The 19,991-nt window shown below is 37.7% G+C and overlaps 1 protein-coding gene across 2 annotated transcripts; it reads left to right on the plus strand.

Moving 5' to 3' along the window:
* Window positions 1–1,353: 1,353 nt before the first annotated feature.
* Window positions 1,354–17,861, plus strand: LOC129280149 (hemicentin-1-like). 2 transcript variants are annotated; one of them, XM_064112190.1, is made up of 14 exons: window positions 1,354–1,443; window positions 2,721–2,934; window positions 5,279–5,442; window positions 5,774–6,157; window positions 7,777–8,112; window positions 8,434–8,733; window positions 9,401–9,721; window positions 10,027–10,365; window positions 10,797–11,066; window positions 12,243–12,365; window positions 12,926–13,030; window positions 13,713–13,835; window positions 14,915–15,010; window positions 16,027–17,853. In XM_064112190.1, the coding sequence occupies exons 1-14, from the start codon at window positions 1,404–1,406 to the stop codon at window positions 16,404–16,406; spliced, it is 3,195 nt and encodes a 1,064-aa protein (XP_063968260.1). In that variant the 5' UTR covers window positions 1,354–1,403; the 3' UTR covers window positions 16,407–17,853. The 2 variants fall into 2 exon arrangements, with proteins under 2 accessions (XP_063968260.1, XP_054772176.2); XM_054916201.2 differs by having other exon boundaries at window positions 1,355–1,443; window positions 13,710–13,835; window positions 16,027–17,861.
* The last annotated feature ends 2,130 nt before the right edge of the window (window positions 17,862–19,991 follow it).

The raw sequence follows: 19,991 nt of genomic DNA on the forward strand, positions 1-19,991 counted from the left end.
GCGAGAATTTATCGACCAATTTTACTTAATTAAATATAAATAAAATCCAAGTAAAACACATTGAAGTACATCAATTCAGTACTATAAGGCCTAAAAAAGAGTATGCACTCGCCATATATACAGGCCCAGTGGAAATAAATAGCAAGAATATTAAAAAAAAACAATACAAATGTGAATATTAGAACCGTGTGTTTTATAACAAGTCAACGTACATTTTTGGAAGACCAACTAAAACACAAAGCTTGTACCTGTGTGGGCTTCTCCGAAAGAATGGCAGTAAGGAAATTAAATTTATACATGGACATCTGCATTCCAAAGTACTACGTGCCCTGAACATTTGGAAACAGAATCTAAACACTATGGCCCGTATTCTGAAGTCGGGTTTAACTTAAACTCAGGTTTAAAGTTGTGGTTTAAGTATGGACAGCCAATTGTTACATAATCACTAAAAGTAGAGATATCATACTTTCAGCTCATTCGGCTCTCAAATCATTCATAATTGTGTAGGAAGTATAAATAGATGATTGTCTTCACCATCAATGATTCAGAAAAGAGCACAGTAAACATAAGAAACATACAACTTAATAAAAATTGTGATACTTTTGGCTTCCCATACTTAAACCACAACTTTAAACCCGAGTTTAAGTTAAACCCGACTTCAGAATACGGGCCATTCATATCACTAACGATATCAGATTCCTTTGATCACTACAAAAATTGTAATACGATAGTTACCAGCTGAATGCATAAAACAAATAATGCATGCATTGGTCCGAAATTATAATCATCAAACAACGATCAAAACATATTAAAGCACATAAAGCGAAGCCAATGAAGTGCAATGCAAGGGATAGACCATGTGTGCAGTGATAACGGGGGCGAAGGAGCGGGGAAAGAGATGGAAAAATAAATAGAGAGAGAGCGATGGAGATCAGAGATCAGAGATAGAATGAATCTGCATACTTGTCAAGTGCCACTAAAATTTTAGACTGTTAAAACGTAAAGTTATCCCTTCATACTCATTAATATAATTGCTCTTTTGCTTTCGTTAAAGTCGGAAATAGCTCATTTGATACAAAACCAAAGTCGAAAGCACCAAAAAAAATCGTGTCTTCTTTTCGTTTACTTGCTTGCATATTTTGTAGGATCTGTTTTGAAAAAAATATTTCACCGAAACTTTTAAAGCACAATTATAAGTATTCATTACAATTACTTTATTAAATAGTAATAATTATTATTGCTCTTTTGTCGGAAATGGATAATGATTTCGTGTAAGTCAAATCGTTGAAAGGTCAATTGATCTTTTCTATTACCAGAGGAAAGATTATCTGTATTCGAAACTGTTGAATCAATATTTTACCATCTTTCGAACAATGTAAAGGGGAGCTGACAGGGAAAGCATCATGATCTGGTTTGTCTGCCTTTGTGGATATCTTGTATTTGGTAAGTTACTTAAATTTCTTTCATTCCTTTATTTTGCTACTTCTGTTCTTTAATATGCCAAATTTTATGATAATTATTGTACATAATGATATCAATCCTTCATCTTGAATTGTTGGGCTTTGTTTACAGAAACAAATTCCTGTTCTGTGGAATACGCGTACAATTTTAGCGTTCAGTGTGTGATTTTTTCTGTTTTACTTTTGTTTGTTTGCTTTTCTGATTATGCTGGTAACGCTATTTCGGATTTTTATAAATTAGCCTCACCTGGCAATTACATCAGTATGCAAATCATAGGACGCCATTTAGAGGTTCCAAGTGTTAATAACTTTTTGAGGTGCATCGTCCTTACGTTTAGGAGCTTGCCCGTCCCCTACCCTTAAAAAAAATAAGGCAAATAATTTGGGTTACATTTACTGATAATATTCGCTCTACTGTCATTTATGCTGTTACTCAAAACACCACTAGCAAAAACTGTGGTGTCATCCGGTGTGACACCAAGGAACTCACCAGTCATTATGTACTCCGGTGTTTAATTTACAGTGTTAGCTCAACACCAATGGATATTATTACAACAAAACATGTATTAATTCTTAATTTAACGCTCTTTGGCCCGTATTCTGAAGTCGGGTTCAATTTTAATTCTGGATTAAAGTTGTGGATTAACTATCAGTTCGTCCACTCACCAAATGATCTACTTTCATTTACTCTAATGCCATTCCGTCTAATAACCAGTTGGTCCAATAGCCATTTAGTCCATATACCATTTGGTCTAATAGGACCAAGTGTTACATTGTGTAAAATGAATGAAAATGGAATGGATATTAGACCAACTGGTTATGAGACGATATGATGAGCGTAAGAAACATATTTGGTCCATTGGACCAAATGGTTGTTAGACCAAATGTTGATGGACGGAATTGTATTAGACTTCTAATAAATGAAAGCAGACCATTATGGAGAGTCGACGAGTTGGCAGTACACGCTAACTCAAGGTGTAACTTTAACACCGAGTAAGGATTAAGGCTTTATATATATACACTGTAAAAATGATGTGCTAATTTAGCACTTACAGTGCTTGTATAGTGACTGCACTACGAGTGCTGATTTTCTAGTTCAAATTTAAACTAGAAAATCAGCACTCGTAGTGCAGTCACTATACAAGCACTGTAAGTGCTAAATTAGCACATCATTTTTTACAGTGTATGAACACAAATTTTTACAGTGAACAGTTGTGTGTATGAAGTTGCCTCCTCGTCTTTTATTCATTTTACAATCAGATTTTTCGTATGTCGCTCTTGGTTTGCGACTACACTCGAACCCTGATGGAAAAGAAACGTCCATGGCGGGAAAGGACGCATCACTCACTTGTTACTATTCGCCAGCCCTATCGTCTCCAGATCAATTTGACTCTCTCTTTTGGAAGTTTTCGCCAAAGAATGACCCAGCGAATGAGGTTGAGTTGGCATCCTACAGAGTTTCTATGGGAATAAGGTAAGCAGGCGCTGTACTAATGCCCCCCCCCCATTGTAAATGAATAAGAAATATTAAAACACTCCCCTTTTCGCCACTAAATCAAGATACCTGTGTAAAAGTTTAAACCCTGGATACGTCTATTTTAGTCATAAGCACTGGGCATATTTGTAATTTTCTAGTATAGTTTCTTTGTTGAAAGACTGAAATTCTCCCGCGTCTGTCGCTTTAAATCCCTAACCTATATAGGCTATTCCGTAAGGATTTTCACAGAAGCTTTATCCATGTGCTTAGCTTTTTTATTTCTGTTTTGCTAAAGCCATTGAACTTAGTGTCACTTTACGTTGAATGGATATTTAAGATTACCCCAAGAAATATTATGGTTATGATGGTTATATATAAAACTACGAAATTAAAACTAACTTGCATTGGTTAAATCAGCGGTTATTCCTATTTATACTTATCACAGGCAATGTGATGAAAATATGATGAAAATAATAAGCAACATTTATGCAGCTCTAATAATACATTGTTTCAAAGCGTCGCTCACTTACCCCGGCTTTAGCACGGCTACTCGTATCGGGCGCAGGAGCATTCAAGGAACTTCTTCCTACCGGGTACCCCAATTACTACACCTGGATAAGAGTGACCGATGTAGACAAACGCCTTGCCAAAGGGCGCGAGTGCTGTGGTGGGATTCGAATCCCCGTACCTTGTGGTTCAGAGTCCGGAGACTTATCAACTGAGCCACACCAACTCTACTAAATACGGTATTTACCGTTATGTACAGAGTATCTTAGGAAACAATGTCATCACGTTCTAGGGGAAGATGGCCATGCATTTAAAAAATACATATCAACCTTAAGGATTTCTTTCAGCATTCCTTAACCCGCTGTTTTTTAAGCTGTTGGAACTTCACAAACAGCGCCATGGAACAGCAGCTAGAGAAAACAAAAAGATAAAATGGGGGAGGGGTCGATATTGAAAGGAGGTGTAAATGTAAAGAAAGAATCATTGTGGCGAGATCAAACGCTGATTAAACGTAAAATGGTGATAAACAGATTTTAGAGGGTAACATTACGGCCCATTAGCGCCCCCCCCCCCCATTCCCTGACGTGAGTTGAGGCAAGGTCGTATGGGACAGTTAATTGTGATTCAAGCGCACACCCCCCCCCCCCCTAAAAAATGAAGTAGGCGTACCTCAAATACTTACACTCACCCAAACACGCGGGCGTGTACGCACATCCCTCAGTTTCGGTTCATTTTGATTAATTTGAAACGGTGTTGAATCTGATCCGATATTTTTGTTATATATACATGATATAGTAGTCGCTAGCAGCTATATAAGCCTCTACTTTACGGAAATGAAGAAAAGGTAAAGGAAAGTAGTATTGTATTACTGGCTTGAAATATATTAGAGACCTTGACAAATTATTGTGATCCTTCTGAGATAAACTAATTTGCCAAGTTACATACCAAAGAAGACCAATTTCTAATCCATCCTAATATACAGGGCCTTAAAACTAATTTCCTGCGAAAGTACCAGATTCTATTATGTGCATATGTTTCGTTATATTAATTTCATTAATATATTTTATCCATACTTTCACTTGATTATTGTAAAGTAATCTCCTTGTATCGATTTGTCCGTAAACATTTCCTTTGCATAACCATGATAACCGGACGCCTCACTTTCACATGATATAGTGGTTACGTTTGCCGTGCTGACGCCTGCAATCATTTTACTTATAGAATAAAATGAAAGGAAATATGAATTTAAACGTGTTAAAGGTGTTATCGACTTAAAATAAATTTATCTAAATAAATAGAGTAAATTTCTCTGAGCAAAACACCGAACTTTCATCAATGTCTTATAACAAATAGCGGAGTTATATAATTTTACACTTAAACGAGATCTTGTGAAAATAGTTTTCGAATATGGAATTCCCTCCCTTCCAATGTAATTTCTAGCACAAATGTTACTGCATTTAAAAATTAAAAACAAAACTCAAAAGTTCACTTGTAATTATGTATGCCAATTAATCACATAATTCATTTCCACACCCTTTCCCTGACCCCCCCCCCCCCCCTCCCCTCTCTTGTAGGTTTACCGTCTTATTTCTTTTGTATTGTTCGTATTTATTATTGTTACCTTTTCACTTTTATGTACGTTAATATATATGTATTGGGTGTCCCACTCATCAAGCTTTGGCTTTTAGGGGCACCCTAATCATTTAAACTATATTGTACATTCATGTATGAATTTGTATATATTTTGGTTTATATATTGATTTTTTAAATGATTGAATAAATTGAATTGAATTGAATTGAATTGAATTGAAAATAACACTTCCCATTTGTAAAGGTACAACAGCGGATTGTCGTCGAAGTTGAGACTGAATGCGAGCTGGCAATATGGAGGATTACTGACGATCATGAACACTACCTTGGATGATCAAGGGGACTATACTTGTCAGGTTGCAACATTGATGGGCTTTGAAGACAGCATTATAACACTTACAGTTTACGGTAAGTTCAAAAGTTCACTGCAAAATATCCGAAAAATACAACCACCCCTAAAGCCTACTAGCTAAAGTCAAAGTTTAAGTTTATAAGCCCAAAGATGTGACCTATAAAGAACTACATTGGAGTGAATGGCACAGAACCTCAAAACTGACTTGATCAGTTCAAATATATGGCGCTATCGTGGCTGTTTTTTGTTTTTTATGTAACACAGATCAAATAATCTTTTTGGAGGGTATTCATCTAAACGTTATCTATTCATTTTTGTAGAGATATATCAAGGAGTTACCAGCACTGGTAACCCCTTGGTTATATTCATATATGGCATTCATTTCAGCCGTACCACGGTATCTTCAAATCTACGACGCAAGCCATCAACTGATCGACCACACATCACCTTTGCAAATAGCTTCAGGGGAGCCGTACATCATCTTTTGCGCAGCCTTTCCAGCATCCAGCCCGGCAGCTAACCTGAGCTGGCAACTTGACCCAACACTGAAAGTAGCCCGTAACATGATCTACGCCGCACCGGAGAACGTAACATCGTTAACCAGGCCCTCATCATCGTCGTCTTCGGCGAGGGGATGGGAATTCTTCGCTACGGAAAGGCGGCTTGTCCTGACGCCGAGGGATGAAGACCACGGAGCGATCATCCGTTGCTCTTGCGATCATATTGGGTTACGTGAGGATTTATCCGTCTCCATCACACTGAGTGTGCTAGGTAACTTTATATCAAAACTTCTCTTCAATGGGTTTCTTTTATAAGAAGAAGTAGGAAAAGAGTGTACACACAATCTGCACACACCCCACCTAGACACACACATGCAATTTGTTTCTATGTTTTTAAATTCAATTTAATATGGGCTTATCATTATATTTCATTTCAATTGTTTATACAGAGTGAGTCAGAAAAAATGTCCCACTTTTGTAAAGTTGAATTGTTTAAAATATGAATATTTAATCATTAGTTTCATGATATGTCTTGATAGGGGTATCCTCCAAGTACACTCAGGTACCATTTTCATTTGATCCCCTGCACGCATGACTGAACATCGGACAATCTTTAGAAGACTGTCAGATCTCACTTGCGCCAAGTTACTGGGTGATGAATAAAACAGTGCTTTAGACAAAGACAGTCAGACAGACAGACTGGTATGCTCACACACACACACACACCCACCCTCACAAACACACAAACACACACAACACACATGGTAATAACTGGTTCATAATTTTCTCTTTTCTGATTAAGCATTGATTTTTAGCAAGATCGCTGAATGTTTAAGTGGCAATTCCCGACAATCTTTCCCCTTTAAACACATTCACTATCACCATCATATCATCATCATCATCCTCATTGTCATCATCTTGATCTTGATCTTCATCTTCATCATCATCATCAAGTGCACATAAATCCAATATGCTGGTTATGTCTTGTGTTGGTTAACAATGAAAATTTACAATGGATGTCTGTGCTTTTGTTGCACATGCCTATAAAAGGGCTTGCCTGATTTGGCAGCAGTCACTTGAGCCTCTTTTTACAGTAGCAAAAGTACACGAATCATGGTTCGTCCTCAATTCACACCACAACATCGGTCATTTATGGTCACCGAGTATGCAAGGACGGACTGTCTTCGTTCAAAAGAGTGTTTTATTCCCCACCATGTAACTTGGCGCAAGTGAGATCTGACAGTCTTCTAAAGATTGTCCGCTGTTCAGTCATGCGTGCAGGGGATCAAATGAAAAAGGTACCTGAATTTACTGGGAGGATACCTCTATCAAGACATATCATAAAACTAATGATTAAATATTCATATTTTAAACAATTCAACTTTACAAAAGTGGGACATTTTTTCTGACTCACTCTGTACAGTCGTTTCTGTAATTAACAGGATAGTGAAATCAAGTATGTGTTTATTTTTTTGTCTCTTAATTTCGTCATGATATCAATGATACTAGGTAGAATTTATAAAAACTAAAATAAAAATGATTGACAGCATATTTGATCAATCAGAGAAAATACGAGTTTGATTTTAAGGATAAATCTTAGGATCTCGTACCTTTCCTCGGCTCCTTTTTTGTATTCTTTAGTTTTTTCCCTTTCTCTTTATCATCTTCTTCCTGTAATTCTTATTCCTTCTAATAATTCATTCTTTACCTTCCTTCCTTCCTTTGCTTGATTTCATTTCCTTTTTTTTCTTCTACACACCCATTTCTTTGTCTCTCACAACTGCAATTAGTAAGATTCTGGCACTCTTATATAGGCTTGTATATTTGATGGAGTTGGAGAATAATATGGCCGACACAAAATAATTTACACACCTCTCACTTTGTGGGCAGTTTCTCCGAGTTACATCCGGGTATACACCGGTGATTTTCGGCCTCTGACTGACACCGGAAGCTTAAACGTTTCACAGGACAGTGAGGTGTCCTTCGTCTGCATGAGCACCAGGTCGAGGCCGGCAACCGTCCCACGATGGTGGATTGGCGATGACGAGATTACAGACGATGTGACAAGGACGGTAATCCCGTACGACGATCAAGATCTCTATGATGTATCCAGTCGCCTGACCTTGGGAAAGGTTCTCCGACAATATCATGGCAAAGCTATTGCTTGTTCGGCTTCCGCTTTGAATCTTCGACCTGTGGAAACGAATTTCACTTTGCTCGTTCTGGGTAGGCACAATTTGATTTTTGACCCATGACTAAACTTGTTGGCATGTGACTAAAGGGACTTCCATAAAGACAAGGTGTCATTAGCACGCGAGTTTAAATTGTATGATTTTTATTTCATGCCGGAAAGAAAGTTCAGGTCGGGTAACCAGAATCCTGTTAAATGGTCTATCGTTACTTGTTTGAATCCCATTAGCTTACATTCACCCATATGAAAACTAGTTAAATAGATTTTAGATTTCTTCAAAAAGCTCTACAATAGATCACGACGTGACAATTTGTTTAAGTGGTCAGTTTGCTTCTTAATAACCTATACCTATGCAGGACCACCGGACCCTCCACAAATAAGAAACATCTCAGTGGCCGTCACGGAGGGAAGATCAAGTTCTTTAGAGTGCGTCGCCTTGCATGGGTACCCTCCAGCAGACATCGAATGGCTCATTGACGGATATTCTACTTCCGATTTTGATACCGTGATTGTGAAACGATGGCGATATGATCTCGTAAGCCGTTTGACAATTCACCCAAACCGAACTATGAACGGGAAAGAAGTCACCTGCATCGTCCGTTTTCCGTCAGTCCAACCAACGGAAATGAACAGTTCGGTGTCTTTGAATGTTTCATGTGAGTTCAGTGCAGGCATTTCCACAATATTTTAAGTTAACTTTTTTGGCAGATTCCCTGACCTTGACATAGCTCTTCACTAACACCTTTCACTGTTTCATGCTTCCGATTTATTTTTGGGAGAGGCTTTATATTCTCACTCGTAGACCATGCCCCACGCAAACCACATTCATCGCACCAGTATCACATTATACCACATATTCTTCGATCCATGTGGATACTCCTTGCAAATCGATAGTCAATATCCTACGTTCAACCTTGGACATTTGCACATTATGTTAGGAATCTGTCCTTTCGATATGACAAGATGGGTTTCTTTATGCTTGTGTCATTTAGTTTTAGATTTCTCGTTGTAGTAATTTTTTTGTGTTTCCGATGGCACATTCCGGTCCGTGCAGGATATGATGCACTGATAGCGCCTATAGACCCGAAACGAGTTTGCTCTAACCCAGGCCAAAAACGTAGAAAAGCTGATCCGCGACCGAAATAAATACTAAATACAATTTTGACAAAACCCAATTTCTGAGATCGAGGCTAGACCGAAGATCCAGCTAGTTTTTAAATAATTTGATTGTACCTTAATTATTAACAATGATTTGCACTTATGGTAATATATAGATCACCTTTACAATGATTTGTATTCTTTTGCCTCGTCTATTGCCAACAGTTTGTCCATACAGCCTTTCCATATCATGCCAACCCGTGTCGGCTGGCCAACCCAGTGACATCACTTGCAGATCTGCACTGGGAAACCCCGCCCCCAGCTTACTGTGGACCCTCGACGGACAGGGGATCGAAGACCTTCATGTCAATCAGTCAGAGACTTCAAGTAGCAGTAACACCACAATGGGGTTTTTCTCTTCGTCTCTATTTTCGAGGAGTTTCGACGCCGATGACCACGGGAAGCTCGTCCGGTGCTGTGCAGCGCGGAACGTGATTTTGGGATGCACTGAATATGTCTGCGCGGAATGTCCACTGAATGTTTATTGTAAGTAATCTACTCTTCTTCTAATCAATAATTGTTCCATATCTACCAAAGATAGTTTATTTTGATTACTGACACTTCAGGATACGATCTAATTTCAATATATCAGGAAATAAAATAAGAAGGTGACACATTAACAAGGTGCAAGTGACATCTCCAATGTATTGAAGCTTCCTGTAAATGGTGCGCCAAATGTTTACATTTCGTTGGCATAAAAGCTTGCAAATACAGCAAGATTTAAAGATGGAAGAGATTGTTTGTTGATAGAACGACGAAGGATTTTTCCCCCAATTATTCTTTGATATTAGGTAAACCGAAACTTCTCCAATCTGGAAATGACATGGTAAAGTCGCGCCATGAGTACTACATTACCCTTAGTTGCTCAGCCCGTGGGAATCCATACCCCTCGATAGAATGGTACAGTCCATGGATGGTTCAAGATTCGCCCATCAACGCATCTACACCTGGCGTCATCTCACTGGTCGATACCATTATTGACGGGGGTGGGTCTGATCGGGTGACTGTGCAGAGTACATTGGTGATCGAATCTTCGGCAGGAATTGATGCAAAGGTTCAAGGGGTCAGGTGCGAGGCTTCGAACTCCATCGGCTCCACTTATACAGTATCCTTCTTTGGCAATGCATCGGGTAAGATTTTGTAAACTGAATTTACTGTGATACTCGAATTTACCTCCATTCTGTTATAGAACAACCTCGAAAACTTGACCCTTCTGCCTTAACTTATAATTCCCATACCTTTGGTTAGGTCTTACCTAGTATGGACAAATACTTAACAAAAAAAACAGCGTTGTGCTCCTTCAGGTAGCAGATGTGATATTACGTGGTTCAATAAAAAGGGATGGTATTTGATGGCAAAATTAGTTATCATGAATTTTACATTCGACAAGAACAATTTTACATAGACATGATATAAACAATGTCTGGATATCGTCAATTAGGTGATTAGGCAACCTAGTCTTTTGGGGAAAATCGTTTTATATCACTTATAGATGCTCAACGCTTCTATCGAGGAGGGGATATTCATATTTAATGCTTCTACTTATACCTAAATCTTGAAGATATCTCTTCAGTGTATGACCCAAGGACTGGTCTTTTGACGGTGCGTTATGATCCTGATTTCATGCCGGCACTGGCCGCTGCCATACCCTGTGTCCACGTGGATTACAAGCTCGCTAGCACCCAAGCATGGAAGTGGGGTGCCACTTGCTTCAGACTGCAAACTAATGAGACGGTAGTCCAGGTCCAAAGTGGGCTAGAGAACACTGAGCTCGGGCTGAGGGTGTGCTTCTACGAGGAGTTCTGTAGCAGTCCGCTGCCACCTCGACCATGTGAGAATACTTTGCACTGTCATCTCTCAAGATTGCACGCAAGTATCGAATTCTTTGCCATTGCTTATTAAAATCGAAACTGGATCGAGGAAATCTGTACTCACGGGATAGACTGATCAAACAAAAGATAAACATTCCACATATCTGTATGAGTTAGGAAGGACAAAATGATTCTATAAACATGAATATATTGATTGATAAGCATTTCATCTATTTGGGTAAATGTTGGTTAAATCATGCAAATAAAACTTCCAAGATTATTTTTTTCTGATTTGTATCCATTACCATGGTTGTTTCCTCAACTTTTCATGAAATCGTTAGACATTTATTGCATTTCGTTGAATTTGACATGATCATTGATATATATTGAAAAACAGGAATGCTTCCGACTATTCTGATACATTTTTTGGGGGGTGGGGGGTAAATACTAGGTCATGATCCAAGAATTGCAGGAATAGTTTGATCCTGAGCTGGTGAAGATGTCACACCTGGGTTACAATAGGAGGACTAATTATTACTACGAGTAGACAAGTAATCTGTCTGGATTTCATTTTTTTTTTACTATCAAAGTCTTGTGTTGACTGGGTCATAATGGAAATTAATCAAAATGCATGGAAACATGCATGCATCTCGTTCATCATCTAAATCAGCCTTCATACTCCAGTCAAATCGCCAAAAGAAAAATGATATTTCTTCACCGGTTGGGCAAAGGAGGTTCAGTGATTACGTTTCCCAGAATCGGTGTTAGACGGCAAATCATACTAATATTCTTCTGCCAAGCAGCTATGTCCGATTTAAAATATAACAACTGTGTTGGTCCGGTCCAAATGAATATTTTCTGTCTTCATGTTATAATAACGCAAGTGAAACCTACAGTAGTCCAGAATCAGCCCTTTGGTTTCAGTTTAAAGTCTCCTCTCCTCGTTTTCTTCTGATGTATTTATCTTCACTGGAAATATCTCCGGGGAGGGGTTAGTGGGGTTGTTTCTTATTCGGGCGTAGAGGTAGAGGTTGCTTTATTTGCCCACCTGATTTGGGTGAAACATAATAATCTTAGCAAATGACGAGTGCTGGGGCTGTTCAAGGTATATGACAGATTTGCTTTAATATTTTTACAACGATTTTTTACTTTCCACCGAATTTTCTTCTTTTTTTTCTTTCTATTGAATTTCATAGCTTTTCAGAAATCAACAAGACCAATCAACATTCTTCTGGTTCCAATATTGGTCGGTGCAGCAATCGGTGGGATTCTCTGTTTCTCAGGGGGATTCATTATATGTCGCAAAAGAAGCAAGAAAGGTATTCACTTTTTGTAATTGTAAAGTAATTCATGATTTTAAACACTGCATGAAATCTTTGGATTCAGAGGTCCTTATTCTGAAGTCGTGTTTAACTTAGACCACGGTCTAACTCTCTGCTAAAATTATGGGAGCCAAAAATTCAAAAATTCTGTTTATATTGTATACTTCTAATGTTTACTATTTTGTTCCCGTTAGCTTTCATAATGAGAAAAAATACTTTAAAATACTTCAGTTATCATTCCCAGACAATTATAAACAATTTGGGTGTAATATGAATTAATAAATTGGATGTGTAGTGTTACAGATTTGTGCTCTAATTGGCTGTCCATAGTAAAACCACAAGTTTAAACCAGGGTTTAATTGAAACCCGAGTTCAGAATACGGGCCAAAAAGATTATATTTGAATCTGAAAGGTCGAAATGTAAAAAAAAATAGATGTTGACTTTAAGGCGTTTGTTTGTATACAAGAAACCGGACGGCCGTTCGGTTCTTCATGTCAGCAGTTTTATAAGGCACATTAAACGAAATCATTGTTTCATTGAATGTTCGTTGTATCAGGACGTACTAGGTCGATTCAACCTGATGATCGAGGGGACTCCAGAAGGATCCAGAATTCCTCCAGACGTAGGCCCACAGAACAAAGTCTTCATGCAGGAGAAGGAGGTAAGGACATAAGCAAGAGGCACATTTGCCATTGACGTGCTTAAGATTATTTCCGTTGTGACGAAGATGATTGTAAGAGTTGATTTTAAGATGGTTCGCCAATCAAACAACTGTCATACAAGGATGTTCTGGTGTTATCTGTCACGCTTTCCAATTGTATCATATGTTCATATTGCAATCTTATGCATATCACTTTTTTCCAGAATAAATGCATCCTTACACAAGGGGACATGTGGACCCCCCCCCCCCCCCGTTATTTTGAAAACCTTTCTTGTGCATTTTGGGGGGGCTAGTTACACTCACGGTGTGTCACCGATCCTCCAATTTCAATCTAAATACGAAAAAATATATATTCTAATCACCTCCGTCGCTTACAGGTCTACATCATTTATTGATCTAGTTACGAGTTCTGCATGTGTAAGGATTAAAAGTATAAGTTTGAAGTAATATCAAGTAATTGCGTACTGTGTACTTTGTTCACGTTTTCCCCTTCAGTCATCTTGTCACGATAGCAGATAGATAGAGCCTCTCAGGTTATAAAGTATCCCTTATTCATATACAGTTCGATCCTAGACTCCATTTCCAAGAAGGTCATTACGATTTGACAATGGTGAGGTACAAACATACTTTTCATCCATTTTTATGTTACCTGTTTATTTTATTCGGTGTCCTCATTTAGTAGCCGCCATCAGTTCTCCTATCCAGATACAACGGGGTTTTATGAACCATTACATGGACATGGGATCTTCAGCTTTACAAGGAGCCGCATCTTCACCGCAGACCCTCCAGCTTAGCCCGTTCACAGGTAGGACAAACCAATCGGAGCTTCCGCTATATAGGGTGGTAGCTTGCCAGTGCCACACTTGCAGCTTCCTCAAACAAGCCATGCTTTGTCAGATCTATGTAGCTGTTAAAACATACGCTAAAAATAATCTTCCAGCTACACCTATTAAAATATTGTGGGTATCAGGTTGATTCAACACCGTTGTTCTAGTGCGTCGTGGTCTAGTGGTTCTGACTCTCGCCTTTCAGAGAGTCGTGGGTTCGAATCCTACCCATTGTGTCTTTTCCTTCAGCAACAAATTTATCCACACTGTACTGCGCTCGACCCAGGTGAGTTGAATGGGTACCCGGTATGATAAACTCATTGACGCTTTATAGCGCTGATATGGCAGCTCAGCTACGGCCAGGGTAATGATAGCAACTTGCAAGCGCAGTTAAGTATATGCACGTAGTAGTCCCTATAGAACAGCGGTATATAAATGGAGATATTATTGTTATTGTTAATACTATTCCATAGCATAGGTCTATAGGCCCGTACTTTAAAATAGGTCCTCCATTTGTGTTAATAGATTTGGATTAGACATTTCCTAACCTATTTCAGAGGTTGTGTTGTTGTTATTCCTTTTGTAAATTATGCTTTGGCAACGCCATTTGATCAAGAATTAATTGTTGTAAAATAGCATAAGTAAACAGAGGGGGGAATTGCCAAAACTATATACAACATGTGCATGGTGGTAAGAGTGGACGAGTTAACATTAATAAAAGGAGATGGTCACCATACAGTTTAGGAGTACATGTCAAGAAAAAAAATCTTAAAGCGGTCAACCCCCCCCCCCCCCTCCCCAGAAAAAAATATGAATAAAACAACAAAATAAAAGGCAATGTTACGTCAATTTACAACCTTTCAAAATGTGCAAAACAGGAACCACCACTGTGCAGTGCAGTACAATAATTGCTTGCATATTGGGCTGGAAAGGTGTCACATATATACCATCCCCCTTCCCCTTCCGGTATCGCACATGATTTCGTCTGATACCCCTCAGATCAATGCTGCTTCTTTTCAGGAAGTAATCTTGATATTGCTATCCTTATTTTGTACAGATCCAGGTCATCTGTTCGCGTATGAGGACATGAGAGTGGACGGACTACAACCATCCAGTCCCGGTTTAGCCCATTACGCTGTGGGCAGCCAATCAGGTAGGCTGTTCAGAAGATCAGATGACGTATAACCCTTTGACTTGTGAAATGTTTAATACCCGCATAGGCTTTGTATAGGGACCACAAAGTTCCAATAGGCAATAGATTAATTTGATAATGTTGGTAGTTTGTGGGGGAGGTACGACCGAGATGTCGCCACAGGCTCAAGGACAAGGAGAACCCACAAGCTTTCAAACAAGTAAAATAAATTTTTAAAGAGATAAAAAGTCAGAGAATTACCTGAAGAAAATTATTGAACAAAAAATTGCTGTGTGGTGTGACTGCCTATGCATTGTGAAATTAAGGGGAGGGGGATATCATCATGGTGTAATTTGCACTCATAAACATACATCCTTTACAATTGTTTATGAAAGCAGAAGTTTCTTAATTTTTTTTTTTTTTCATTTAATCTAGCCTATACGTGGTTCCGCAAATAAAGTAATAAATTTAAATGAATATGTAATTTAATTGTCTATTATGGCGAACAAAATGGCTACCCGGCGGACGTTATCTGAGTTTTAAAGAGAAAATCACTTTTCTAAATTGCACTAACTGCTCATCAATCTGCCTCCCAAAAGTGAAAGTCTAATCTCAATCATGGAAAAAATAATTTCTAAAACACTGTTTGCGTTTTGATAATTTCATTAAACGAATTCGTTTTCAGTGGTAGCCTCTCGTAAGGTCATTAATGCAGGCGTCTTATAAAATGCATGTAATCCATTTTCGTTGCATATTTAGAGACTGTCAATAGGCCTACAATGTCGTATTATTATTAAAAAAACTCAAACCCAAGTGAAACATCCCAGACGTTCATATCAAATTGATCCGTCACAGATAATCTCACAAGCAACTCATGGGAATGGGGGGGGGTCTTTAAGACAGCCCTATAGGGAAGATTTCCTTTTGCGACAGCCACCCAAAGTGAAAGTATATATCTTAGGGTTGGGGTTAGGGAGGCTGTCGCAAAGAAGCATTTTTTGTACTATAAATTCACAATGTGTTACCTTTTTTTGTAGTGGATACTGTGCTGTATACCAACATGCTCACCTCTACACCTTTGAAGAGAGCTGACTCCGGGATCTGCTGCACCTATTCCGTATCGCCACCCAAGCCGCATTCGCCCCGTTCTGAAACCGATCCGTCCCATGCGCAGAACACGTACGAATCCGCCATCTTCACCACGCCCGCCCTTAAATTGCAGATGCCCCCTCCTGGAAAAGAATGCATGGATACCTACGCCCCAATGAGTCCTTCGGATGGCTTCAAGTTGTCTCCTTCACCAGGTACCGTGGCCGCTTCCGAGTGGAGTTTCGTCCCTACCGAAGCGACCCCAATGGGAGGCAGGTCGCCAGCTTCTCCGGACGGAACGCTCTATGTTAATACCAAGCGTAATTAAGTCAGAAGTATGGTCGGTTAATCCCTCTAGTGGTGCGTTGGTATTGTTTGAAGATTTATCAGGGAGTGTCAAGTTCAAATTTATTCTAAGTATGTTTGAGGCTTACTAGAATCAGATACAGTTGAATGATCTTTCACAGAAAGCAGGTCATGTCCAATTAATAATAACAAGTATCTGTTCTGATGCATTTATATTTGGCACGTTCGCCGGCAGGTTCGACATAAATGATTGTGTGTAAATAAATACTTCAAAGCTTTGTTAATACGTTCTGCATCATGCTCATTCAGATGCCAAATCTACTACGCAATTCTGTCTGTATCAATAGAATCAACAATGAGCACTTAACTTGTAAATATGACATTTCACCAATCTTGGATAAAAGGGAATAAAATTACATGATTTTTAGGATTATGACAGCTTCATTTTGCACGATTTTCTTTTGCATATGTAATACAGATTGCACTAGCTGTGTCACACAAAACATTGATTTGAATAATAAGGAAAAATTGGACAAGTCGCATATTACTAGGCCTACTGGAAATTAATTCAAAATCGGAGGTAAATAAAGTGGAAAGTAGGACATATTGAATTTTTGCTCGATTTCACAAAAATATAGACACATTTATTCTTATGAAAATCATTTTTATCGCATGAAATTCAAAAAATTTTTTCATTGTAATGTGAAACAAGAATACGTTCCTTCTGACCTCATAATGTGTAAACTCTATCGTTTCATCTTTTCGTGGTTAAACCAAGGCTTTACTTATTATCTAATTAATAAAGATTGAATACTCTATTATGTATACAATAAACAAAGAAATAGTAACATCGTCTCCTCTCTCATTTTCATGTCACGGGGATAGCTGTGCAGATAGTTGTTTTATGAAAAGTAAGCGAAATTTCACGTCATATATTTCTTATTATTCGAAGTTTTCAGCATTATCATTGTTTTATTATTCTCTATTTATTCAAATCATGTTTTTCTATCATGGACTTCACCTTAAATCTTCTTTATGTAGTTGCATAAAACTTCATACACTAGATAATCTTAAATGTGTAAATTCCTGTTCATGTATATATTCTTTTTGATAAATAAAATATAAGGAAATCAGAATATCTTCAATTTAAAATGTTAAGATAAATATGGAAAGATCTATGTGTTTGCACTACTTTTTTCCACACACCCTGTACATGATATACGTGTTTATCATCATGGTGCAGTAGAGCCTAATAGTATAATATTTTTTAATGAACTTTCATAGAATGTCTATTTGTTTTTTTTATTTTATATCTATTCATTGTGCAATGTCAAAATATATTTTCGGCGAACTCGTCCTTTCACGACTGTCTTAATACAAAATAATTTCCAATTCCTTGGTTTACTTGTGATTGAAATTGCTGTAGTGCATAAAAAGAATGATATTACAATAATATATTTCCAACGTATACATGTTGAATATTGAAATGCACTTTTTCTCTGTCACATTTTATATGATTTGAGTTGGACCCGATACATGTACTTAGTCTATAGTTCTCAAAGTCGATGTTATTGAAATACTGGAGCCATATCAGTAGAGCAAAAACTCTGGTGTTGATTTAACACCAGCCCGGAATCTATACAGTGCGTATCAAAAAAAAACGGGACAGATTTGAAAAGCCTATAAAATTTTAGTTTCAAATTATTATGTCTATATTTTGGTGTTAATCTGTGCTCTAAGGTCTTGTCTTTCAAATGCTATTAAAAAAAATTAGTTTTGTTCATGCTTGAGCGAACACGGGACGTTTTTGTTGGGGGTTCAAAAAGAGGCTTGCGCCAGAATTGCAGAATATGAGTAATATGATGATCGGACTTCTTGCTAATTAGCAGACTTCCTCTTAAACTTTTCATTATCTTTGCCATAATTTTCGAATCATGCGGTCAAAATTCATTTTCAGATCTATTTATTTGATTGAATTATTCTGTTATTTCTTTTTAATATGCTCTCTGTTAGCTTTGAATATTCCTTCTTAAAGCTAAAATTATTTTTTTCAACCGAATTATGGGAGAGCATGGATTTTTTATTCAAATCCTTTCATTATGTGCTACAAAGGTTATGGTGCCTTTTGAACAAAGCCACACAGATGGGCGGGCGCTCGGGGGTTGCTCCCCCCCCCCCCCCTCAATTAAAAAAAATAATGACCAAGAAAAAAAGTGGACAGGAAATAAAAGGAAAGATAGAAAGTAAAATATGATATTATTTGCTGAATATTATGTCAAAATCTATCACAAAATTTGATATTGTAATTAAAAAAATTGGGAATATTTGCGTGCTCACTTCGCTCGCTCACAACTTTTTAATACATTTTACCCGATCTGCCATATCTAGCTCCTTCTAAATTGACTCAATACACCATTGTCATTGAAAGACATGAATCCCTTCCTGTGTTTCCTGTCAAGCAATTAAACTTGGTCAACGAATTAATGACCCATTGAAAAATAGATTCATGTCTTTTAAAGGTACATAACATAATTTGTTTCACATAATAAAACGATTTGAATAATCACAAGTTTTCCCAATTAATAATTCAAATCTTCTTGCTTGGGTTAACAAAAAAAAAATCTTCTTTTCTCAGTTACTTTTGAAGGAAAATTAAAAGGTAAGAGAAGTTTAAATGAAAAAACAAAATAATTCAATTAAATAAATAACTTTGTAAATGAAATTTGACAACATAATTCGAAAATTGTGGCACAGATAATGAAAAGGTCAAGAGGAAGTCTCCTGATTAGCAAGAAGTCTGATCATTGTATTACACATATTCTGCAATTCTGGCGCAAGCTTCTTTTTGAACCCCCAACAAAAACGTCCCGTGTTTGGTCAAGCATGAATAAAATTTATTTTTTTAAATTGCATTTCAAAGATAAGACCTTAGAGCATCTATTAACACCAAAATATAGACATCATTATTTGAAACTTAAATTTTATAGACTTTTCAAATCTGTCCCGTTTTTTTTTATACGCACTGTATATGTCCACCCCAGAGAAGTGTTAAACAACACCAATTTCGTTTTGGTCTAACACCACAAAGGTGTTTATACACCAATTAGTATTAAAACAGCATCGGTTTGATTCCAAACTGGTGTTGTTTCAATACTTCTCTGGTGTGGACATAGATTCCAGGCTGGTGTTAAATCAACACCGGAGTTTTTGCAGTGCACCTATACTGTCGTACTTTGGCAAAAGGAAGCAAGTTACGAAAGTGTAATTTGTTGTAAATGAGCAATGTGTGTTCGTCATTTACATAGGCGTCAATGCAATTTAACAGCATATATGTTCTTCATTATCTTTCCATAAAATGATAATTTCTTCCCCAAATTTTACCTGAATGTGCAACATGTAAAGGGTGTTTCAGAAACAACAATATCTCAAATTTGACCGATGTGTCATTTGCTTCCATTTGCCAAAGTTGAGCAGTATAGGCCATGTAGGCATAAACCTTGCGGGCTCAGTATTTCATCACCATGGTCATACATTTCATAGATTGTGTTTGCCCATATACACGCTAAAAATGAAGTGGTAATTTAGCACTTAATGTCCTTGTGTAGTG

Source organism: Lytechinus pictus, chromosome 17 (genome assembly GCF_037042905.1).
Source record: "Lytechinus pictus isolate F3 Inbred chromosome 17, Lp3.0, whole genome shotgun sequence".
Lineage (NCBI taxonomy): Eukaryota > Metazoa > Echinodermata > Echinoidea > Temnopleuroida > Toxopneustidae > Lytechinus > Lytechinus pictus.